The sequence below is a fragment of the Sebastes fasciatus genome, chromosome 15 (genome assembly GCF_043250625.1).
Source record: "Sebastes fasciatus isolate fSebFas1 chromosome 15, fSebFas1.pri, whole genome shotgun sequence".
NCBI lineage: Eukaryota > Metazoa > Chordata > Actinopteri > Perciformes > Sebastidae > Sebastes > Sebastes fasciatus.
The window spans coordinates 19397143-19421956 of NC_133809.1; the positions used below are offsets into that span (position 1 = coordinate 19397143).

Sequence of the window (24814 nt, forward strand, 5' to 3'; positions counted from 1 at the left end):
GTGACTGGGCAGGAGAAGGCTGTGTGAAGGGACCGGCGATTCAGTGAACTCTCAGCAGTCGACAGCCCTGTTTGCATTCAGTAAGTGTAGACCAATACTGTAGGAGCGAGGGAGAAGATTTGGGTTACAGAGAGCTACGTATCTCTACACTGTGGCCTCATACAGGGGTCTTCACTGAAGGTAAGACTTTCTTCAGTACAGATTTGTTGGGTGTTAATCAGTCAATAAGAAGCGTACAGTACTGTATTATTAACTGAACACTGTTGGTCTGACGGAAAACGGAAGTGAAGGATGAAGTGTGTGAGATGCTGGCTGCCAGCGGCGGCCCTGCTGCTGCTTAGTGTGACTGGAGTCGACATGGAGCATCTCCAAGCTGAGAACCTGAATCTCCTTTACCCAGATGCACACAACGTGGTCCTCAACCAGGGAATGAGAGGTATTTATACTCAATAATGTACTTTGTTTGCAGTTGTTGGGGATTTTAAATTCCCATAACTTCAGATCTCAGAGACAGACTGAGGTACAGTGTGTACTTTGAGTGAAACAGTCCTGTCCTGTGATTGCTTTTACATTTTAAATTACCTTTATCTCAGATTATCTGTGTGGATTCTCCTGTGGGTCAAACTCCAGCCAGGAGACCCAAATTGCTTAGTGACTCATTATTGATAAGTGTTACAGTATGATGTCCCGTGAGGTGATTTGTGTATCTTCGTATGATAGTTCTTTCAACCATAATAGTTGTGATAGTGTCGCAATTGATCAAGGTTTATTATGTTTATCTGGGAGACATTGAGAAACAGTGTTGGTGGTGTGTTGACATCATGTAATGACTAATTCCTGGCATTGCTGTTTACCACAGTGTTGCCTTTGACACTACCATTAGGAACGTTAAAGTTGGATATTTTCAAGTTGTGCACAGAGTGGTTGCAAATGAATAGTTAGACATTTTAGGGAATACAGTTATTCGGTTTCTTGCCGAAAGATAGATGAGAAGATTGATACCACTCTCAGTCCTTCACATCTAACTCTCGGCAAGAAAGCAAATAAGTGTATTTCCCAAAATGTCTAACTATTCATTTAAAAGGACATTGTGTAGGATTTGGTGGCATCTAGTGGTGTGGCTGCAACTTGCAACCAACTGAGTACCCCTCCGCTCACTCCTCCCTTTCCAAGATTGCGGTAACGTGAGTGGAAAATCGTGGTAACGCCGTTCGGCTCGCTCGGACGCCATCCTTACCATAATAACACTACTTTAGGAGCAACGACAGTCAGACAACAGCTGGCAGTACCACGGTTTTGCACTCTGCGGCTCACGTTACAGCAGTTTCACAAGTGTGTTGGAGAACTACGGAGGCCTTCAGGTAACGTAAAAACGTGAAAGGCTCTCTAGAGACAGTGTTTGGTTTGTCCGTTCTGGGCTACTGTAGAAACATGGCGGAGCAACATGGCGGACTCCGTGAAGAGGACCCGCTCCCTTTGTAGATATGAAGGGTTCATTCTAAGCTAACGAAAACCAAAGAACGTATATTGCCAAGAAGTGAAAGTCAATTGTTCGTTCCATTGCAACATCAGCGCCAAGCTACGCTTTCCGACATTTTGGACTGAAAGTGACTACCGGACACCAGTAAAACAATAATAAACAATAAAATAATATAAATATAATAAGTGTTTTCAGACCAAAATGGCGGCAGCAGCTGTTTTTGTTTTGTCTCTTTGCTATACTCTTTGCGAAAACACAACGATTCTTAGTTTCAGGTTCTTTTAGATAAAAGAATTGTAGTTGTGATTACTTGTGATTATTGAATTTCGATGTAAATATTAGCAAATATGTTTTCATGTCTGCATAATGAAACATAAACATACATGTCAGAAGAAAAAAATCAATGGTATAAACTGCAGCATCAATAGAAATCTGTACATATCTCCCCCACAGTTATGATACTGATATGTTAACTTACCCAACAGTGCTGCCAAGAGACTGCCATGAAATGCTGATGACCTCTTCGGGCCAGGCCAGAGACGGGGTGTACCTGATCCAACCAGGTGACTCCCCCATCGTGGCCCACTGTGCCATGCAGGAGGGAGGCTGGACGGTTGTGCAGCACATCACCGTCAACAGCAGCGTGGATTTTGATCGCACCTGGGCTGAGTACAAGCAAGGCTTCGGGGCTGTGACTGGTGATCACTGGCTCGGGAACAAATACCTCCATCAGCTCACCCGCGGCCCTGGGCGCTACATACTGGGAGTAAAACTAGTGGACCGAGACGCCGTCACCAAAACAGGGGAGTACGACCCCTTCCTGGTGGAGAGCGAATCGTCAGCGTACAGGTTGAGGCTGGGGTTGTTCCAGGGCACAGCTGTAGACGCTCTGACCCTGGACACGGAGAACTACCTGCATGACAACCAGAGATTCACCACTAAAGACAGAGACAATGACAATTACTTCCAAAACTGTGCTAAGCTGGAGTTTCAGGGGGTGCCGGGAGGAGGTTGGTGGTACGACGCCTGCGCTGGTGCCAACCTCAATCGCAGGAACGTCATCTATTGGCAGAAGGACTGCAACAAGGAGCGACTGTGCAAGTATGCATGGATGATGGTGAGACCTTCAGACACAGTTAAACTGGTTCCAAGTGGAGACTGCAAGAAAGATGAGCTATAAGGATCTGGATTCTGTGTGACACTGGGTTTGGCAGCTACTAAGGGCCAAGGGTTTAGTTTTTTTTTAGAATTTCTTTGCAAGAAACAATACAGAACGCTACTTTTCTCCAAAAAGCCATTAAGCTGGACATTGAATTCACCACATTTTATTCAGAAATGCATGGACATGATCACAAAATACTGAAAGGAACAAGAAAATGAATCACAAACTTGGAACACAGTATAAAAATGTACGTTTTTAGCTCTAGCTTTGTTTCCATCGAACACCATGTCAACACACGAAGCGAAGCATCTCATCACTCCCCAAATTGCAAGTGCAGCTGGTTTATCACAGTTACAAGAAAGTGTTTCATGACATTATAGCTTATGACACATGTAAAATATATATTTTTTTTTCTTGCATGTCATCTCCCATCCAATGCTTACACAAAGGAACATTTCACAAACAGCTTTTTATTTGCCACAGTACATTACAAGTTTGCCAGAAACACGATGAAGACATGATGACATACTGATTAAGCTACAGAACAAATACTGTATTTCAATGCTCAAAGAAAAAGAAAATATCCTGAGGACGAAGACTAATAAACAGATTATAATAAACATGTGTACTCTTAAATCCTCCACACTGTTCCCGTTGTAAACACTGACATTGTTCAGCAAGTTTGTCATAAGTTGTAAGGACTGTGGGGGTGACCAGAAGGGTTCAGTTTGGGGTTATTTGTTAATTTTTGTAGTTTAATTTATGGAACCATCACTCTATTTTTTCCGTGGGACAGAAAATGCAGAACGTGAAATGTGAAAACATCGAAGCTGAAGCTATATTCACTCATCTGACGAATGACAATGGCACGTGTGAAAAGGCTTTGTTATCATCAAGTTACAATCTTGACTTAGCAAGCAGGTTCCAACATCAGGACGACACGTATTAGCCCTTTAAAATAAAAATAGCAAGTCCAAAATGTGCATCCTCAATGCAAAACACAATACCTACAGGATAAAACTGCATGTGGTATGACATTTTGGGTGTTAAGAGCATCAACTTGGGGGAGGATACTGGTCATTTTTAATACTTTTAAACCAATATACAGTGTAAATTATTAGATCGGAGCAATTTTATCATGCTCCAGATGTCAAACTGTGCATCTTGAGTACAAATACAGTACAATATAAATCTGAGACGCATAACAGCACCAATTTTGGGGGAAATTACTGGTATTTTTAATATTTTAAAATCTATTTACAGTGTCACTGAATATGTTGGTGCAATTTTATAATGTTCTTCCATTTCCAAAGTCTGAGCAGTAATTAACATACACTATAGCAGACCTACTGATTAATGAGCAACACTAAAATTTGTACCAGCTCCTTGATATAATTTTTTTTTAACTTTTGATACTGTTTAGAATTCAAGTTCATAAAGCCGAGATTATCAGTACAAACATATAATTTACAGCCATCGTCATACACCATCTTAAAAAAAGTAATAGTTCATGTCAGTTTGGTGCTGACCACGGGGTTTTGTCCATACCAGTAGAGTTTCTCCTCAATCCTTTTCTTCTTCCACTGGCAAAGTAAGAGCATACGAAAGGTCTTTTGGAAAGTCTTGTTACAGAGGGCGTAGCACATGGGGTTGACGGTGCTGTTGACGTAGCACAGCCAGTAGCCCAGGTGCCAGAGTGAGAGGGGGATGCAGTCTGAGCAGAAGGTGGAAATGAGCACCATGATGTTATAAGGCGTCCATGTCAGGATGAAAGCCAGCAAGATGGCGCTGAGAGTCTGAGCTGCCTTCCTCTCCTTGATCAGCACCATCCTCTTCCTCTTGGTGATCTGGTTCTTCAAGGTGGCGTCTATTGGCTTAGACGTCGAGGAGGTGGACGGCACGCTCATGGACTCGGCCGAGGAGAACGTCGACGATGCCATTTTGGTGTCTCCGTTCTTGCTGTGGTGCTCCGCGGGAGTGTCTTTGGCCACGGGCTTGAACTTGTAGGAGACACACTTGCCGCTCTTCTGAGAGTTGCTTTTGGGCGGCGTCTGGAAGAAGCTGTCCTCTTCGTAGCTGCTGAGCTGCTCGCTCTCGCTGCCCACTCCGCTCTTGATGGTCTCACAAGCCTGGTTCCTGAAGGAGGGCTGGAAACCCCCCGGAGACACGGGCCTGTCCTCTTCCTCAGACGAGGCGTAGCTGTTGAACGTGGTCAGCTGACCGGCTTTGGACCACTCGTCGTTGGTGATGGCCGCTGATTTGGCCGCGTTGCTTCTGCTGGAGGAGGACCAAGAGGCTTGATTCCTGTCGTGCGAAGCCGACCTTAATTTACAGCTAAAACAGGATCTGATAATGGTCTTCTGAGGCTGGGGGACCCCAGGGTCTGCGGGAAAGTTAATCCCCTGCAGCTCCGCCAGATCTTTGGTCCTCTTCTCCGTCTCCTTGTAGATTCGACAGTATAGGATTGTCATAACTGACACGGGGATATAAAAGGCAGCAATCGCTGTCCCAAAGGTTATCACAGGCTCCGAGAAAAACTGGATCTGGCATTGCCTCTCACCGACCGTCCTTTTTCCTACAAAGTATTGCCAGCACAGAATAGGTGGGGCCCACAGAATAAGGGACACCAGCCAGGCCATACCGATCATGATCCCGGCTCGTTTGGGAGTCCGCTTGGCCCTATAGGTCAGAGGTCTGGTGATGGAGAAATATCTGTCAAAACTGATCACCAGCAGGTTCATGACAGAGGCGTTGCTGGCTACGTAGTCCACCGCCAACCACAGGTCACAGGCGATGTTCCCTAAGGCCCAGTAGCCCATCAGTATGTACGAGGTATACAGATTCATGGAGAAAACACCTATGATGAGGTCAGCAGCTGCTAGACTCAGCAGGTAGTAATTATTCACTGTCTTCAGCTGGCTGTTGACCTTAAAGGAGAGCATCACTAGGACGTTCCCCACGATGGTGATGAGGCTGACAATGGCCGACACTGTCGCAATGGTGATCACCTCCCAGAGACTGTGAGTGACCAGGTGGAAATCCATCGTACTGGCATTTACAGTGGAGTTCTCTCCCTCCATGGTCTTCTTGTTTTTATTAGCATCCAACCATGACAAGAGTGTTTGGATTTGTCATTTTCAGGACGATCTCCTGGTAAGAAAAGAAAGAAAATGTTATTCTCTATCCCTCCAAAATAAAGTTCTGTTCACAGCCACTAGATGGCATCAGCTCAGCATGTTGAGCATCACATAGTCACACTTGGCTTGACACTAAGGATATACTAGAATATTCAAGCTTTTGCTCTTTAAAACTAAATGTCAAACCTGTGTTTGCCATACATTCACTTTAGTGAACTATATATAAATTTGGCATTGAAGAAGGCATTGTTTTTGCTATTATTTGCCGGTTGCGTCTACTGGAATAAACATCATTCAGCTATTGTACTTCACGCAGCTCACACAATTAGATCATGCGAGTATACCCATATGGAGTGTTTTAGGCAATCTCTGAAAACATCTGTGGCGCATTTAAAAAAATCCAGGTCATTACATAATGTTATTCCTTGCTCTAAATCTGTGCTGTTATATTAATAGTACACAATCTCAATTTATAGTTCACTAAGATGGCCATTTCTCGATGACAACGTGGCAGATGATACTGGTTTATGATTAAACTAAAATCCTCTAACAAACAAATGATGACAGTGATTTGGGTTATTTTGGTCCTTAGTGCTTATAGCTTCACAGCTTTTGGGTTTCTTGACTAAAAATTAAGCACATTGTGATGTTCCTTTATAACATTACTGCAGAATTATCGGAGAGTGGAGCCTTTCCCAGCAATCACATCTACAGCTATGGGCAACGTCCAGTTCACCTGACCTGCATGTTTTTGGACTGTGGGAGGACCAGTTATTTCCAACCTTCCAACCATACACTTTATATCTTCTGATCACATAAACAGTATATTGTATGGTAGCAATCACAAATGAAATAATGATGAGGAATTTGTTCTTTCTATCAGTCAAATGTGACAACATCATTTTCCCCGAGATATTGTAAGAAGAAAATCAATACATTAAATGAGACTTGGATATAATTGTAAAAAAACAACAACTTTGGTGCACTCTAAGGGAGCCAATACTGTACATTCAGCCATGAAATTGATACAGAAAAGATGCAGTCTGTGTAAAACATACAAAACTGCCTACATTTCAAACTCACTGCCAGCTAATTCATCAGCCGTGCATCGAATTCCTATTTCTGCAGTGTATACTTCATTTTTAAGAGTAATGGCACTTAAATAAGCAAATAAGCAAACATTTTGTGAGAGCCTGTGCAATTCCCTCGTCCTTTAATTTCGCTCCCTTATCTGCAGCACTTTAGTCTCTAGAAATAGAGGCATTTTCAGTCAGCAGTGCCCGTTGGTGGTCATTTGGTCATTCCTGTCTCCATAGCCAAACACAGAAGCATGTGTATACAACTCAGTACATCAAATCATATTTTCTGGTCTTTTCTAAATAAGGTTTGGACTTAGTCACCAACTAGTCACACACAATGTTTAAGAATTGTTTCTGAAGTGTGAGATACTATCAAGGAGGTTGGTACAAAAACTCACACGTAACTATACACCCTGCACCAATAGAGGGCAGCAAACTCCCTCCACATATTGGAACTCACAGCACACACTGTCCCCTTCACTCTCAGGTTAGAGCGGTGGTGTGCATGCACATTTTATCCCAGGGTGCTGGACAGACCGATCAATAGTGGCTGAGCCATGCCAACATGGACCCCTGAGTTCGAAACAAACCCAGGGGAAATTCCTATGGCTTGATGCCTTGCCTTTCATGACCTACACATGCATGACAGTGCCATGTGGTCATGCTCTTGCCTTGAGGGTTTTTCTGTGTTGGAGCAGCATTAAATCCCCTGGGTTTGAGTACATTTGTATATGCGAATGATTATATTCTGTGGAGGAAACACAGATTTGTGCCCATTCAGACTGTACAGTGATTGAGTGTGAGGTTAGTCTCTGCGTCACACTGTTCCACACCGTCAGTTGAGATAACAAGTTCTTACTCCCTCATTCCTCTCTCAGGAAATACCTGGGCATTACGGCATTGGGATTTTCAGCTTGCTCTGCGTAAAATAAGGAACTCTCAGTGCCAGGTTACAGCCAAGAATCTGCGTCCTATGCATGGCCTTCAAATCCGCAGATACAACAGCAGTGACATAAACCACCATTAGGTAGGCAGAAAATGTTCGAGGCTCTCAGTGTGGAGCAACAGTGAAATTTCGGGAAGATCATCTCCACAGAGAGAATCTTGGTTTGTGGCAATTGCACCTTCGGGCCGTCAGCCAGAGCTTGCAAATGGGCGTGGGTTTGCTAGCACACGCGTGGGCAGAGAAACAGCTTTATACACCCTCATCCTGCAGTTTCACAGTTGTATTGGACATGAAAAAAGGTTGGCTGAAGATAAAGTTGGATGAACATTTATACGGTTACTTTATTTTTTTTCAAGCCCAAACTGCCTAACCTATGAGTATTCATTATTAGTATTGGATCATTATCTATGTACATTGCGCATATTGGACTAACACGTATTCCAATTATACTTCATACTATGAACTTTTCCTCATCCCCTACACAATATTTTGCACATTTCTGCACAAAATTACTACTTTTAAACTTCTTCAGCTTTCATTTTAAAACAGATATATTGTAATTGTTGTATGTGTTTTTTACTGTATTTTTATTCCATTCTATATCTATGTGTCTTGACTTTTATAGTACTTGCTTTTATTTAATTTTCTCTTAATATGTTTATTACTATGCACCAATACACCAAAGCAATTTCCTTGTATGTGAAAACAAATTCAGCAATAAACCGGATTGTGAATCATCTGCTCCTTTCTTCTCTCTTGTGTCTCATGTACCAAGAAGATCTCTCTTTTACTGGAGAGCTCCTCCTAAAATGTATCATAAATTCAACCCACAATGCAATGCTTTGGATGCGATCACTATCCGATATTTGAGAAATAACTTCCTCACTCATTGGCATTCGCTTGACAGTGCCAGGTTAGCAGGAGTGCCAGCGGCAGCCTGAGGCCCACACAAATAACATTCCAGTCACTGAGGGGGGTCCTCCTGCAGGATTTGGATTGTTCCTCATCTTGTTGAAGAATGGCATTTCATATCACATCACTCAAATCCTCACATCATTACACACTTTAGTGTGGAAGATGCCATGACTCATTGAATTCTCTGCTATTTTCTGGTATGCAAAAGCTTGTTTTATTCTTATTGTTTGATGAGGTAAAATGGTGCGTTGGTGCATCTAAATAAGTTTTTTCCTTTTTCCACTCATGGGGAGAATGAGGTCAAATTAAGCCTTTATAATATTTTTTGCTTTGCTAACTACCTTGGTTGAAGGGTCCACCACTTTGGTCTGAAATATCTCAACAACTACTGGATGGATTGGCATTCAATTTGGTACAATGTTCATGTACCCCTAAGAATGGATTGTAATGACTTTGGTATTGACCCCTGACTGGTCATCTAGTGCAATTATCAGGTCAAAGTTTTAATTTGTCAAATACTTCAGTTTATAACCAAATACCTGCAAACTAATGACATTCCCATCAGCTTCAGCTATACTGTGTTAAGTGCTAGTTAGCAAATGTTAGCATGCTAACACACTAAAGTAAAATAGTTAAAATGGTAAACATCAACATGTTGGCAGGTTAAGCATCGACCTCAAGAGGAAGTAGCTACTAACGTGACTCGTTGTGTGGTTGTTTTCTTCTCAACAGGGAAAAACATTTCAGGTGTCAGCCATATTCTTTGTGTTTTTTACCAAATAGCTAGCACACTAACACACTAAACCAGCGCTTCCGAAACATTTTGCTAACAGTGCATGCACGCATGTGGTGCTAGCGATTTTGCTACCCGCATAAACGGTGTGTCTATGAAAGCTGAGACGCCACAGATTCCAACAGTCTTACAAGTCTTATCACTCGACTAATACTCATTGAACTATAGCAGGCAAAGAATAGAAAACAAATTGACTTCACTTTATAAAGCCATAGCTATAAATGATGTCTTACCTTTGCTGTTTTGTGATCAAAAGTTGTGTTCGAGGGCATATCAACGCTGCTAATGGCTACTCTGATGTCTATGTATCACGTTTGAGTCTATTCCAGCCATCTGTATTTATTTGCATGGAATGGCGGAGCATTTACACTCTGCCTTCCTCCAGCATCGAACAGCCTATCCTGAACCCTCCATGTGAAAACACGTCTCTGTCTCCATCTGGTGGATGGATCGTGGTACTGCACTCATCCTAAAGGCACTGGCCTTTAATACAGGCAAGAGCTGGTTTGAACGGGTAAATGTATAGAGGTCTGATTGATTGATTTTTCAAAACAAGTGTATTTAGATGGAGTTAATACTTAATGACATGTAAATGAAATTAAATGAGTTTTACAGTTACCCGAGAAAATTTCAACCATTCTCCATTCCAAAGGGAGTGTACAGTTTTAAATTAAATCTATCATTTATGCTGTGTTCCATCTTCATTTACATAAACCCAGTAACATATATACTGATACGTATACCTCTGCAGAAATTTCCCAAGTGCTACCCTTATTATGATACCAATATTATTCTAATAGATCTTGTAGTTGCAGAGATAGTCTCTATTAATTTGGGGCCTGTCATTTTCGAGCAGTGGCCTGAGCCAGAGACCCAGGGTTCAAGAGGTGATGATAGGAAGGTATTTGAGAAACAAGGAATATTCCTGACTCACTGATGTCACACACACGCGCGAACACACGCACACGCGCAAAAACACGCACACACGCAAACACACAAACACACAAACACACAAACACACGCCTACGCACACAGAATAGACTTGTTCTCCCTCTTGACCTCAACAGGTAGAGCAAGTCAAGCTTGCTAATAGCTTCTAAATCGAAGCAGGAAGCGCCTTAATGGTACACTCAGAACTCCGAATGTGGGGTAAACATGGACTCTGCGCCACTATAAATAGTAGATACGGTATGTTGTGGCCTCTTTCTGGATCTTTTATGGATGCAGTTTGGTATCAAATGGTGGGAAAGAGCTGTGTGACGCGGTCTGGTCAGACAAAAAGTGGGTTTGAAAAACGAACACATGCTGCAGAATTTCTGGTAGCATACCGCTTATATTGTGACTTATTTATACAGTGTATGAGAATAAAAATATTTCATTACTATGAATCAGTGCCAAATAGGTGTCTTGCTCTCACTCTGGCCTTGAAAACGTCCTCATTATATATACATCCTAAGAGTATTAGACTGCCTCCTGAAATATTGTGATAGCTATGCATAAGTAATGGACATTGACCCAGTGATTAACAGAACCCAGTCTGTGAGTGAGGACGGACTAGGTAGCGCAAAATCTGTCCTGAGCCTCCGTACTGAGTGCAGAGGCGGACATGTTGAAGGGTGGCTTCCTGCAGGTTGTCTGGCACCTGGCCATCCTGTGCAGTGGCTCCATACACTGGCCCCCACCACACCTCCCAGTCATACATGACCTTTTTCTACACTCTCATTTGGTTGCAGCACAGCAGAAACGCAACAGCATAGTGTGTGTATGTGTGCGTGTGTGTGTGTGTGTGTGTGTGTGTGTGTGTGTGTGTGTGGCATTTGTGGAAGAAAGGGAAAGAAGATGAGAGACCAAAAGAAGAGGAGAGCAAAAGAGAGGCGAGGCAAAGCAAAGGACACCATGTGTGTCTGCGTGGTGAGTATGTATGATATGTAAATCAGCCCAGAGCGTTTTGGCCCAATAGTTCGTGCATCCTGTAGTCAGCCCACTGACCCATGGTTAAGATTCCTGCATATGTGGCGTTCTGGATGAGGACATAAGAAATGCTTGAATCATCCTGTGTATCAGGCAATGGAGGAGAACGAAAAGAGGATTATAAATGTTCGCATGTAAGATCTGGCTTTGTGACATGCAACCTGAAATATTTATCAGCGTGTCAGCGTTGGTGGCAAATAAAAGTAAGCATGTTTACTCTATACCTAAATGTGTTCTCTCCTGTGAGTTTACAAGTATGAATAACATCTCTCAACGAGAAGTGATGATCATTAGATGAATATTATGATCCCCTTATGGACACCCCAGCAGTTTCGGCAGCTGCTGAAAGGCATAAAACGATTAAGCTTAATGCCTCGAGGAGTTCTTTTTTATGAGCGACAACAACAATTCATTAATGCCCCATCATTTGGATAATGATCTGGCTATAAACTCATTTGTGTTCTTGTGTGAGGAGTTTTCTAAATATGACTGTTTGAGCCTCTGTGTTGTCTGATGATCTTTCCCAACTCGTAACACGCCCAATATTCTCTATGCTGATGTCACATTTGTCTGCGAAAACAAAAAGGCAATGGTTTGAATAACCTCCATGCTGTTCAAACATTAATTTCAGTTAATGGTGGAAGTTATGCTCAGTTGAAGGTACACTCATAAGCTCAATAACGTATGGACATTAAGCTATCTCAGTTTGTTAATATACTTCAAACCAAGCTCGTTGGCATACTATATATGAAATGAAAGAAAACGATCTGATGCCTTAATATATCCCTGCTGGACAACTCCCAAACCCCTACCGACAATTTAACAAAAGAAATTGCTGTACAAAAACAGTCAAGTCTAGTGGTTTACAATCTAGTCATTCCTAACCCACCAAACCATTACTTCTTTTACGGTGACTTCTTCCAGCGCCTTTGTACATTTCTTGCAGCACCTCCCAAGATCTGTGGGGACTGGATGGACTCGTTAAAATCACGCTTCACTGCTTAATCCTTCCGTGTTTTGTCATTTCCACTTAATCAAAGCGAGGAAGGGGAAAAGAGGTGAGAGCCTTGAGCTTTAGCTTTTGAAGAAAAATATTGATTGTAAATAAAAATAGAAACAAAAAAAAAAGAACTATGCAGTTGAAATGAGGATACCATTTTTAAAATGTTCACATATTTCAAAGAAGTCTAAAAGGAGATATAGGAGACAAATAGGATTGTGCTATAAAATTGTACTGACAAGAGAGGATAAATAGAAATATGTGGAGGATGGATGTGTTATAAAATAGATGGTGGAGGCAGGATATTTACAGACTTATATACATACACAAATACACATTTCCTCAAGGTATTCAGAAATAACTAGTAGGCTTCAAAATGTACCCGATATGTGACTAAATAGATACGTATCCAATCTAACGTATGGCACTTTTCTATACACTAAGTCCTCCAGAAAAAGAGACTCACACACATCTTTCCGGCAGCTCGTCCTCTGTTGCTTTCATTACGGTAAAAGGCTACATTAAAAATACATGCCGAGATCTCTCAGACATGCACTTGTGCACACATGACGCTGTTTCCCCTTAAATCCAGGTCACGCCTTTGTGCATTAATCAAAAAGTGCATATTCAATCACTCATGATTCTCCTGAGACTGTGAAACAAGTCACTGATGTGAAAAGGGGAAAGGAGAAAAAAAAAAGATGAACATATACTCACAGTTGACTTTCATCAGATCTCACGGTCTTCTGTTTAAGGGCAGAGTGTGTCTCCTGGTGAGAGCAAAGTTCATGGTTAATCCCTTTGTTTTGCCTGGGAAGCCTTCGGGTCAAGTGTGGCGCTGAGGAACGGGATCACAACACGGTTGGAGGGATGATTGAGGTGGATGGGGAAAATCCTGCTGACTTGACCCTGGCATGCCAGAGAGGTCCGAGGGAGAAGTGTGAGCACGGAGGCAGAGGGGAAAGAAGAGTAGAGGAGGAGGGTGGACACCAGGAGGCTTCGGTCACCCCTGCTCAAGAGCATCACGTTCCCCCTCGGCCATCCAGCACAGCCACCGGGCGTCCAGATGAGAAAAGTATCCTCAAGTTGCAGAGCATCCTTCCTCAGTCATTCGTAAATTAGTAGAATCTGCTCAGGAGCCAAAGAAAGAAGAACTTTTCCTCCCAGTGTGAGCTGATCTGGATGAGCTGCCTCTTAGTCAAGTTGAAGCAGAATGTCACTGAGAGGCTGCTTCTCACTACTGCCACACTGCTGCTGCTGCCGCTGCCGCTGCTGCATACACTCTGGCTGACAGACACAGATGTAGCTGACGTTAGCTGGCTGGGAGGAGAAATTCCCATAGGGCTGAATGGTTCATCATGTTTCGGGACAGTGAGCATGCAGACCACAGAGTGTGAGAGGGAGGAAGGAGAGGAGGGGGGGGGAGAAAAGGAGGTGGCTGGGTGACTTCTAGGGTTTCGTTTTGGAAGGTGTGGGGGCGGGAGGGAGTGTGTGTGTGGAGGTGGTGGTGTTTAGTCAGAGCCAAATCCTGTTTCAAACCATTAATTACGTCCAACGGCATGTCTTTTGTGTGAGTGTGTTTCTCGGAAAAAAAGCAAGAAGAGTGTTTGAATAGCGCTGTGGGTATCAGCAAACTCATCTCCAGAGCATAAAAACACCACTGCTGCCTTTGTGTGCTCCCATGGGAGCGCGCTGACATGGCTGGGCCAGATAAGCAGACTACTGAAGTGACAGATGTTTTTTTTTGTTTTTTTCATTGGGACATTTGTGTTTGTGTGTGCGCGCACGTGTGTATACAGCATGCGTGTCATTGTGCTGATTGGGGAATTATTCGCTTGGCATTGGGCGACTGTCCTGGATTGGCGTAAAGTCCTTAGGTTTTTAATCCAGATGATGGTTGCTGATCTGTCCCATGAGCTCCCATCAAATCACCAGAGAGATACACTAATAAATCCAGTTGTTGCCAATATATTACTTTGTATTATACTATATAGCCTACTGTAGCTATTTTCCCCTCATTTCATTTATGATACGGGGTCATATTCACAAGGTCAACGGGACAAAGTTGGCTCTTGATCTGCTACTCAATCACTGCAGAGAATTACAAATTACTCTCAATTTCTAAACTCTGGATATACAGTAAGCCTGATATATTATTATATTATATTATATTAGTCTAATAGATTGCTGCAGGGATGACGTATTTTTGTAGGCCAACCTGGAAGTTAGCTTATGGGATTCTTCTTTTGAGTTTTGGATTATTGCTGCCAAAGTGGTTTTGCCCCCTGAATGCGCACGTACCCAGTAATGTTTGTATACAAGAAACCCGCCTCCTATATGGGTCGTAATAAGCTGCTTGCACAATTGACGGCTTGATGGAAAACCATGTAGAAAATGTGATGGAAACATGGCATTTCTGTTATATTCATGTATTAATATGAGGACGGTTACAGTATCCCCATTTATCTTTTATTGATACACCAACTTTTTCACCTCAACCAAGTGCAAAAAATAGTCTCTTATTTTTGATGTTTCCACTTCTTTATGTACGTAAAGACATCTGAAACATGACCCCATCTAGACTTTTTTTCAAATATTTTTTAAGGCGCCACAAGCCAAAAAGGTTGGGAACCACTGGTTTAATCTTTAACAACGTGTTATATTTTTTTTAAAACACAACATATATTTCCTAAGTAACTAACAACCACAGCTGTCAATAAATGTACTGGAGTAGAAATACAACATTTGCCTCCAAAATGTGGAGGAGGAGAAGTATAAAATGGAAATATTAAAATGATCTACAAGTCGAGTCAAAAAAATGTATGTACAGTTCTTGAGTAAATATACTTAACAATTCAAAACAATGCTTTATTGGCATGAATGTCACAAAGACAATATTGACAAAGCATCAATAATGAAATTATAAAGACAAAGAACAAGGTACAATTCATAAATTCAGAAAATAGAGAAAATAGTGTGCGTTTGTGTGTTGTATGTGTACACTTGTACAGCTATCTTTGTGAGGACCAATTTGAGTTTTAGACCTCCAGAGTGAGGACATTTTTGTAAAATGAGGACATTTTGGCCGGTCTTCACCTTTGGACAGACCTTCAAAAGGCCTGTTTGAGGGTTCAGACTTAGTTTTAAGGTTCAGGTTAGAATTAGGTTTAGGTAAGGGTTGTGATGGTTAAGTTTAGGGTAAGGGGCTAGGGAATGCATTATGTCAATGAGTGTCCTCACAGAGATAGAAGTATGCTGCTGTGTGTGTGTTACTTTCTATCCCTGTTCTAGAGTAGAATGGAGAATGTTGGTTGCCTTGATGACCTCTACATGTTCTAGAACGTGAACTGTCTATAAGAGCAGATTCTTCCAGAACTAAGTCACTCACTTCTCACTGATCGACAGTTGAACTGCACTTACTGAACGGAGAAACATTTGTCTGTCTTCACAGCGAATTATCTGTCAGATATTACAGCAAAACCGCAATATCTTGCATTTCTCTCACGTGTTGGAACATTTTTCCATATCGTCAACCACCATGGCTAAACGACAGTGCAGAGCCAACAAGGTAAGATGTTCAAACCAGGAGACACTTGACACATTTTATCCATCACTGCATTTATAGACAAGCCTGCTTTTGTTTTTAGATGTGTTCATGTTGCTTTAATTAAATCAATAATGAGAGTAAAGTTATTTCTCACCTTCTATCAGGTGGATACATGAATAACTGAATGGCTGACTGGATAAATATCTCAGATATAAAGTATTATAATACAATAAATAAATGATTTATTTAATGGTTAAAGTAGGGTTTCACTTCAGACTTGTATGTAAATATGTTATCTCAGTATCATTAACAATTTTCCTTTTGGTGTCACTGTCAATTAAGAACACATTTCCCTATACTTGCCACTTTACAGAGGAAGTTGTACATCACTGAAAAAGAGAATAAGAAGTTGAAGGCCGAGCTCAAGGAGGCCAACAGGAAGATTGAGCAGAGGGGAGATGACATCGACTCTCTTCACCGCCATCACTCTGCTCTGGAGAGACGCTTTGACTTCACCAAAGTTGCCTTGAAGAAAAAACTCAACAAGGCCGAGGAAGAGATCGGACAGAAAGTAGAAGTCATTGACTCTCTTCGCCGCCGTCTCTCTGCTCTGGATAAGCTCAATGATGAGCGTGTCGAGGCTCAGGAGGAGTTGAAAAAGAGAGTCGATGAGGAGATCATCTCTCTTAAACAGAGCCTCCACGCTCAAAAGAAGGAAATCGAGAGGGTGAGAGCCTCTGCCGGTCAGTTGAAGAAGGCCGGCAAGGTCAAGAACTTGGAGATGTTGCAGACTAAAGTCAGCCAGCTGGAAGAGCTCCACACCAGGGAAAAGGAAAAGCTGAACGCCGCTTGGTCTGCTCTGAAAAGGAGCCAGCTGAGGTGCGACGCTCTGGAGGAGAACCTCCTAAAGCAGCTGGCTGACACAAAGGAGAACCACCGTAAAGAGCTCACAGAGCAAGGAGAGAGCCACCAGAAGGAGCTCCCGGAAAAACAAGAACAAGCTAAAAATGAGCTGTTCGTGCTCTGTGAGAGCGACCAGCAGCACAAACAAGAAAAGACAGAGCTGGAGGAGATGCTGCTGGTCAAGGAGAAGATCTGGAAGGATGAGGAGGCAGACAAGAAGGAGGACATCCAGAACCTCATGGAGGAGAACAACCACCCTCAGGTACGATGCCTCAGCTCATCGTTTTGATTCAAACAACGTATTTCAGATGACTTCAGACCTCTGGAGATAAAATTGAATATGTTGTCTTTCTCTTTTCAGGAGCTCATAAAAAACAAAAGAAAGAAGCGCTTCTGGAGATGGGGTCAGTTTGTCTGCTGTTTGACCTCCTCAGGACAGACAACTTCCCTCCACGAACCCAGCCGTACTCCTTCACCCTAAAGCCCATCTCCCTTCTTACCCCCAACTCAACTTCCTCTACCCCTTCCTCTCTACAATTCTTCCTACTTTCATTTTTACTTTTTAAATTCATTCATTAAATTCATAAATATTAAACTAATGTATGTTTGTCTCCTATCTGTGTGACACTGTCGGGGTTACATAGTGGAGAGGAGGTCGTGTGGCTCAGGCTCCAATGTGATCTCACCTCTGTTGACCTTCCTGAGGTTTCTTCCATTTTCTCCCAGTTAAAAAGGTTTTATTAACGTTATATGGTTTTAAATTTCTCATCATTAATCGTAACACTGTCAGAGATAAAAAAAAATAAAAAAAATAATATGTATTACTCACTTACCACTAATTTGATACCAACTTATTTTGGTAATTATTCAATATAATTCAGTCTCTGGTTTATCAGTGTGTGGAACTACACTGCAGACTGAAGATCCAGAGATTGTTACCTGTATATTTTCTTCTTCTGCTGAAGGGAGTGTAGTGACGTTTTTTTGGGAGAGCAGGGTTTTTTAAAATATTCTCACTGCAGATTTATCATCTTTCAATTTTCCTTGGTAGATATATTGTTGGTGATGTAAACGGGACATTTAACTATTGAATTTGAAGTTCCACAGTGGTGTTTTGGGTCGACTTATCTTTTTACTGTATATTAATGATTTAGAGTCAGCCTCTGTTTGATTGTGCTTTACTAGTGTCTAATGAAGGTATTGGAAATACAGAAGCTATTCTCTTTATATCTAAAATGACACTCAAACGGACCTCAGAGTTTACAGATAAAGCTGGGGAAACATTAATTATCCCTAAAAATAGTGTTATTTATTGGATGTGAATTTCATCAATATCTATCTGGGGAGTCAATGGGTTTTAAAAGTTCTTTTTAAGATTAACCAAAGGATAACATTTTGAGCTAAGAAAACCACACTATTAGATAAGATTAAATCCTAAAGTTATGGTACACCATCTTACAGTCTTTTCACAAAGACAATCACGGTCCCCAGATGATTAATCCTATTTGCTGATCTATGTAGCATCTGGTCAAACTTTTTACATATACTGTGAAACATCCTGACATCTACCAAATGCTAACAAACTAAACTAAGACAGCGACCATGATATGCGCCAACTGCTAAACGTCAGCAATGTTAACATGGGCCGTGTTCGAAATCACATACTAACATACTATTCAGACCGTCCAATGGAGGACTGCGAGGCAGACGGTTTATATAATTAACCGTTGGATTAAATAATAAGGAATGATGGCGAGTGACGTTGAGGATCAGTCAAGAAGAAAATATACACATATATTTAACATTAAAATATTTAATAGTTTTATTTTGCCTTAAAATAAAGGTAAAGTTGATTTACATTTGTGATGAACATTTTTCATTCAACGGTAGCTTGGACGGGTAACGTGTGGCAAATAAACGTTTATGATACATACAAGTTTTTTTTCTGTTGTTGGATAATCTCCACTTTTATGATTTTTGAAGTGTGAATGCAATCACCAGAAGTAAAATGCTTTCAAACAACCCATTGACTTCCAGACAACGGAACTGGAAGCGCTAAAATGCTAACTCATTCCCTGGTTTTAAGACTCATTCCTGCAGCACTCTATAAAGTGGTTCCCAACCCGATCATGAGATGATTAACAAGCTGGCAAATAAGACAACATTGTTTAGTTTTTTTAGTTAGATTTTTCTCTAATTTGTGCTTTTTGTCTTGTGAAACACTGGATCATTCACATTTTCAGGCCTCTAAAAACTATTGGTTTACTTTGAAGGGTCACAAGCCTAAAAGCATTGGTCTAATTTATCAAAATAAAATGTATTTCCTTGCAAGCTATCTGGAATACAATAAGCACATTTTAAAAAATAGGTAAAATGTATTTTTTTTAACACCTTTCTGGATCAGATGTCACAAATTGTTTCACAATAAAAGACACAATATAGAGAAGTAATGAGAGATAAAAGTTGGTAGCCATGCAATGATAATAAGAAAGTCCAACGTGTTGAAAAGACCTCTGGGTTGACACACGCGGACTAAAGAGCTGCAGAGGAAGCTGGTTAGCGTACTATAGATAGACGACTCCCTCCTATACTTCATATTGACATTTGTCATAATGCAGCTCCGACGCTGAAATGATTTCCCGACTAGGTCAGAGCTATATGCCAATGACATGATTGATGTGTTTCATGAAAATCCTGCCACGTCTGTTCGACAAAGCACCGTATATTCCCCCTCGTCCGCCACTCCACCCCGGCTGACAGTCTAATCTAATGCCATTTCCAGGCAGCCGGCCAAAGGACAGACACCTGGCTCATCATTACTGTTAAATCGCTGACCGACACAAAGTTGAGAGCATAGTCGTATGTTTTATGCGATATTAACGCATTAACACTGACACAAAAGCGCAGGTGCGCACACCAATGTGCCATTGCCTTACAAGCTCATTCATATTGATTATATTTGCAGGATGTGTCTTATTGATTAAATCACAAAAGTCTATTAGAACTAATGTCAAGCTTATGCATTATTAACTTTCCCATTAATTAACTGAAATGAAGCATATGACCTTTAACATTAAAGCCCTAAAAAATAATGGTTTTCCAATAACCTAAAAGTGCTTTTTCATGCAGATATATCTTTTTGATTTGCATCATCCTCACCTCATCCTCTTTGGAAAACAATATTCACCTTCTGTAATGATAGCAGATGTCAGGGAAGCACTGCCATCACTCCTTTCTGCTCATCTGCATCCTGAAGGCACGGCTGCTTTTCCACAGGTCACTGTGTGATCACTGCATGCCTGTGAGAGAGACAAGATGGGGGAGGACATCAACGCAGCCAGAGATGGATTGCATCTGTCTACAGTCCACAGGGGCTTGTTTATCTCCTGACCCAATTGTGCACCCATATGCTGGCAAAAAAAAAAAGATCAGCCTCTACATGGTGCGATTCTGATCTTTTTTTCCCCCTCTGAAAGTGATTGGGCTGTTCCTGAACTGACACTTGGTAAATGAGCTTAATTTAGTTAAATACTGAACTTATTTTGTCTTGATTTGCTAATTTAGTGATTAGCTTCCATCACTATAAACAATAAAGTTCCAGCAGAATAACCTGAACAAATCAATAGCTCACTTTGGAGCCTCCTCTAATCTAGTTGATCCCCGGCGAACGCGTCTCTCCACGCTGGCTGAAAGAATCGACTGACTCTCATCGAGGCTTTGATGTGCAACAAATGTTTATCTGGAGACGTGTCTGCTTTTTCTATTTGTCCTGTCTCCCTTTGGCCCCAAGCAACAACTCCTTTCTGACATAATGATTTGCCAATACATTGTACTGTTTCAGTGGATTTACAAATCCCTCTACTGTGGTGCTTGCTTTAATCCCTGGGTATAAAATACTTGTTTCTTAGATGATAAAATGCTGCACAAATACCTTGTTCAAATCCTTTTGATGATAGAAAGTTATCTAATATTTGATCAGAACTATGTTTAGGGTCATTAATACATAAGTGCCTACTGAAATTAGAATCAAGAAACAGTATCCATGTCACTAACAAACAGTGAATGAGCGAACCAGCAGCTTTGTACACCTTCTCTATGTACCAATCAGCCGGAGCTGGGTGGCACATGAGCTCTCCCTCTCTACAATGCAACTTTAATGTTGCCTTGACACAGGAGATTAGGTGTATAGGCGGCTCTGACTGATCTGTTATTGTGGGCCTGTGGTTTGCACTCCTTTTGAGGACATCCAACACCGACTCTTCAGACACTCCTGCGTCAACAACAATGACCTTGTCTGGATGAGACCCAGGCTGACCTGTGCACGTGTGAGCGCCTGTGCACCTGTGTGAGAGTGTGTGTTAGGTAAGGAACAAGCTGTCACGATTCAGGACTAATGGAACCAAACGAGGATGAGCAGATGAGGAGGCAGCGGGTTTAGTTCAATGATTTAAAGAAGAAAATAACTCACAGCTGGTGGTCCATAAAAAAATGGCAGGTAACAGGAGACGATTAAAAAAACTAGGATGCTAAACACTGAGGAGCGAGGCTGGAACGTAGAAACAAGCTACTCAGGCAGACGATCTGACACTGAAACAGAAAAACACTAAATACAAAAGGAACTAATTAAACTCAGGTGTGTTGTAAAACAAGCGGGAAAAAGACAATGGCAGGAAGTAAAACAAAACATGACACATGGGGAGAGTAACTTTCAAAATAAAACAGGAAACAGACTAAACGCAAACTGAAAGACCAACATATGTGCTCCCTCTGTAAGCCATTATGTTAAAGCTTTAGATCACAGCCCATGATGGTGTGATTATTTATTCCTGTCAAAATCAGCAAATCATCACACATCATACACTTTCACCCTGAAATAAACAATGTATAGACTAGCATTTTGGTAGAAATGGAATATAATATTAATAACAAAATGTTTTCATCAGTGTATAATCACCTGAAACTAAGAATTGTTGTGTTTTTGTTAGCTTAGAATGAGCCGTTTATATCTATATAGGGAGCGGGTCCTCTTCATGGAGCCGGCCGCCATGTTTCTACAGTAGCCCAGAACATAGATTGTATTTAAGAAGTGGACGTAGTCACCATGATGTCACCAATGAGTTTGTGGATGACGGTTTTGAAGGTTTGAGTTCGGGCATCTTGTTTTTTTTGGAACCAGAGTTGAAACGAAAGGGTGGAGATAAGCACAACAAAACGTTAAATAAGATATTTTTAGGCGACCATAATGATATAATTAACTTTCATGAATTGAAAACACACTGTGAAAGGGTTAAAGTTGGAAGACGAAAACATGGAAAACTCCCAGACTGGACAACGCCGTGGTAGCGACCTGTCAATCACAAGGTAGCCACGCCCTGAAGCACACCCTGCTTTATGGTCTATTTGGCTCTAAATGGGACCATAATTTACTAAATGAACATCATGCTGTATTGAAGAAGACTTGAAACTAGCGATTGAGACCATAAACTCATGTTTACAATGTTTACTGAGGTAATAGATAAAAGTGAGAAGTTGGCTCATTTTCTCATAGACTTCTATAAAATCTGACTTCTTTTTGCAACCAGAGAAGTTGCCCCCTGGCCAAGAATGGACAAACCAAACACTGGCTCTAGACAGGCGCTTGACACATGTGAGAAGTTGGTTGCAATCTGCACCTTTAGATGCTACTAAATCATACACCTTTGAGGTTTATTGGACAACATACATTATATAGAACAGTGTGGTGAGCTATTCAGCTAGTAGAAACAGGGGAGAACTGCTGACCTGGCTCGGTTTGAAGGAGAAAAATTGGTCTCCCAGCACCTCTACAGCTCAAGAATTCACACACATATGAATGACAAATTGTGGTTTTACGGGGTGGGTTGTGTACAGGGCGATTTTTTGACTGTGCACAGCAATTTCCTGGAGTCTTGTCATCCCTGTGGGGTCGCCAGGCAATTAATTACTTAGTGTGCTTTAGAGGTGCTTTTAGTTTTTTAGTTGTCTAATTACTAGCGTCTGATTACACTGTAATTTGTGTGCTGCAATCGAAAGTGTTATCGCCATGCTTGTTCAGCCATATGGGAAAAATTCAATTAAAGAACAAATAGAAGGGAATAGAGGAGATAAAGGAAGTGTACTTTCATACAGCGCAGGTGAACACACAGCTTCACAATGGCATATTTGTAAAAAAAAAGAAAAAGAAAAAGAAAAGAAAATAACAAGTAAGCACAGCTGGATTGGAGTTTATCTCCCATTTCACGCTGATGACATCCCTGAGTCGCCATTGTCCTTGTGTATGCAGGTGTGTGATACGCGTACGCGCTCATGTGCATACTGACGCAGATCCTGCTGAGGACACTGTGTACAACATGTCCAGACTCCCTCTCTTCCCTATCAGGTCGTCCAGTCACCATCTGTCTGAATTATTGGTCACTAAAAAGGGTGTCAAGGCTTCAAATGAGCTCGGCCAATGCCGGGGAGAATCTTATCAGCAGCAGCCAAATTTCCACTGTGTGGAGAGAAAAAAACTAAATTAAACACCTTTTCAACAAAGCCTTGCCCCAGTATGACCCCAGAGAGACAAAGTGGGAGAGAAACAAGACTGAAAAGAATTGATAAAGGGTGTTCAATATCTGTCTCACTCTGCTTGTTTATCTGGACAATGTCCTACTCTCACGTTGGGTTGGCTTTGCAGGGCTGTCTGTGTCTTTTTAATTACTGTAATTCAGGACCACCCGCTGAATGCCTCCATCTGGCCCTCTCTGAGGTGAGAGAAGGAAAAATCCTCAAAGAGAGAAAGTATGACATCCAGCCTTCAGTGAGATAGATCCATCATATTCATAATCACCCTCTGCAGACGCGGAGAAGTCTAGTGCTATTAAATCTTCATTTTCATGTTAAAACAGGAGTCTGTTTATTCATTTATACTCACAGTTCATCCCAGTAAGATTACAAAGCTTGCTTCTTTCACCCCTAGTGAGATGAATTCTTGTGTCCATCCCCGGGACCTTGTTCTAATCTGCTTTATTCACACGCTATGCTCTAATAGGATGGGCGCATTTCTCCTGCCATATCCTGAGGTATAGTATTAGCATGTTTCAGTGAATCCACTATTTCTCATTGTGGAAAAATCTGTAAGCCACCAGCCACAGTTTCTGCTCAGACTGCTTATGAGAGATGATGGTTTTCTCCACGAGGGGGAAGATTTGCAATCATGCTTTCTGCTTGGTTAGCGGTGGATAAAAAGATGTATTACTTACAGCGTTCAGAGGAACAGAATGTAAATAATCATAACAATTTCTTTGTGAAATTTTATAGATCCATGTCCACATTTATTCATTCAATAATGTCTATTGTCTACTTGCACTTTCAAAACCACAACTGTGATGTTTTTGTCTATTGTCAGTATAATCATAATGTATTTGTATTGCTTTATATACCACACATTTCTGTATTAACATATCTGCATATCTACTCATTTGAGCTGAGCATTACATACCTATAAATACATTCCTGTATATTTCATACCATGTGAACCTTATGATACCAATACAAGAAAATACAATATCTGCCAGATTTGCACTAACCATACACAGCATATTACCAGGCATTATTGTCATGTATATATTGCATTGTATATCTATTAGAGTATGGTCTTGTGTTTTTAGTTTTAGTTCAGTTCTAGGTAATACAAATTTTTGTTGCGGGGAAAGTGTCTATCTGGAAGTGATAGGTATTGATGGTTACCATAACAACTGATATTTTGGTGTCCCATCCTTGTAAATCACATAATCATTTATGCTCAGTGGATGAATATGAGGCGTAATATTGTGGCGTGATAGTCTGTGTTACACACAACCAAGAGTAATATGCATCTCTCTC

The 24814-nt window shown here is 41.3% G+C and overlaps 3 protein-coding genes across 5 annotated transcripts; 2 read left to right on the top strand and 1 right to left on the bottom strand.

Moving 5' to 3' along the window:
* On the top strand, positions 1-3262 carry LOC141751984 (fibrinogen-like protein 1-like protein). Of its 2 annotated transcripts, none has more exons than XM_074609688.1 (3): positions 1-180; positions 286-436; positions 1966-3262. In XM_074609688.1, exons 2-3 carry the CDS (start codon positions 292-294, stop codon positions 2658-2660), a joined length of 840 nt encoding a protein of 279 aa, XP_074465789.1. In that variant the 5' UTR covers positions 1-180; positions 286-291; the 3' UTR covers positions 2661-3262. The 2 variants fall into 2 exon arrangements, with proteins under 2 accessions (XP_074465789.1, XP_074465790.1); XM_074609689.1 differs by having other exon boundaries at positions 291-436.
* chrm5a (cholinergic receptor, muscarinic 5a) lies at positions 2729-20232 on the bottom strand. 2 transcript variants are annotated; one of them, XM_074609683.1, is made up of 2 exons: positions 20121-20232; positions 2729-5792 (listed from the first exon to the last, which is right to left on the bottom strand). In XM_074609683.1, exon 2 carries the CDS (start codon positions 5720-5722, stop codon positions 4151-4153), a length of 1572 nt encoding a protein of 523 aa, XP_074465784.1. In that variant the 5' UTR covers positions 5723-5792; positions 20121-20232; the 3' UTR covers positions 2729-4150. The 2 variants fall into 2 exon arrangements, with proteins under 2 accessions (XP_074465784.1, XP_074465783.1); XM_074609682.1 differs by lacking the exon at positions 20121-20232 and adding an exon at positions 13201-13883.
* Positions 15852-17532, top strand: LOC141783256 (uncharacterized). The gene is made up of 3 exons (XM_074660445.1): positions 15852-16051; positions 16404-17195; positions 17295-17532. Exons 1-3 carry the CDS (start codon positions 16022-16024, stop codon positions 17412-17414), a joined length of 942 nt encoding a protein of 313 aa, XP_074516546.1. The 5' UTR covers positions 15852-16021; the 3' UTR covers positions 17415-17532.
* Positions 20233-24814: the final 4582 nt, after the last annotated feature.

What these genes read in the sequence shown, in the direction of transcription:
- LOC141783256 (XM_074660445.1), top strand. Translation starts at nt 16,022, where the DNA reads ATGGCTAAACGACAGTGCAGAGCCAACAAG. An exon ending in GACAGTGCAGAGCCAACAAG is followed by an intron (nt 16,052 to 16,403) that starts GTAAGATGTTCA and finishes GCCACTTTACAG; the next exon opens with AGGAAGTTGTACATCACTGA. An exon ending in AGGAGAACAACCACCCTCAG is followed by an intron (nt 17,196 to 17,294) that starts GTACGATGCCTC and finishes TTCTCTTTTCAG; the next exon opens with GAGCTCATAAAAAACAAAAG.
- chrm5a (XM_074609683.1), bottom strand. Translation starts at nt 5,722, where the DNA reads ATGGAGGGAGAGAACTCCACTGTAAATGCCAGTACGATGGATTTCCAC.
- LOC141751984 (XM_074609688.1), top strand. Translation starts at nt 292, where the DNA reads ATGAAGTGTGTGAGATGCTGGCTGCCAGCGGCGGCCCTGCTGCTGCTT. An exon ending in CCTCAACCAGGGAATGAGAG is followed by an intron (nt 437 to 1,965) that starts GTATTTATACTC and finishes CTTACCCAACAG; the next exon opens with TGCTGCCAAGAGACTGCCAT.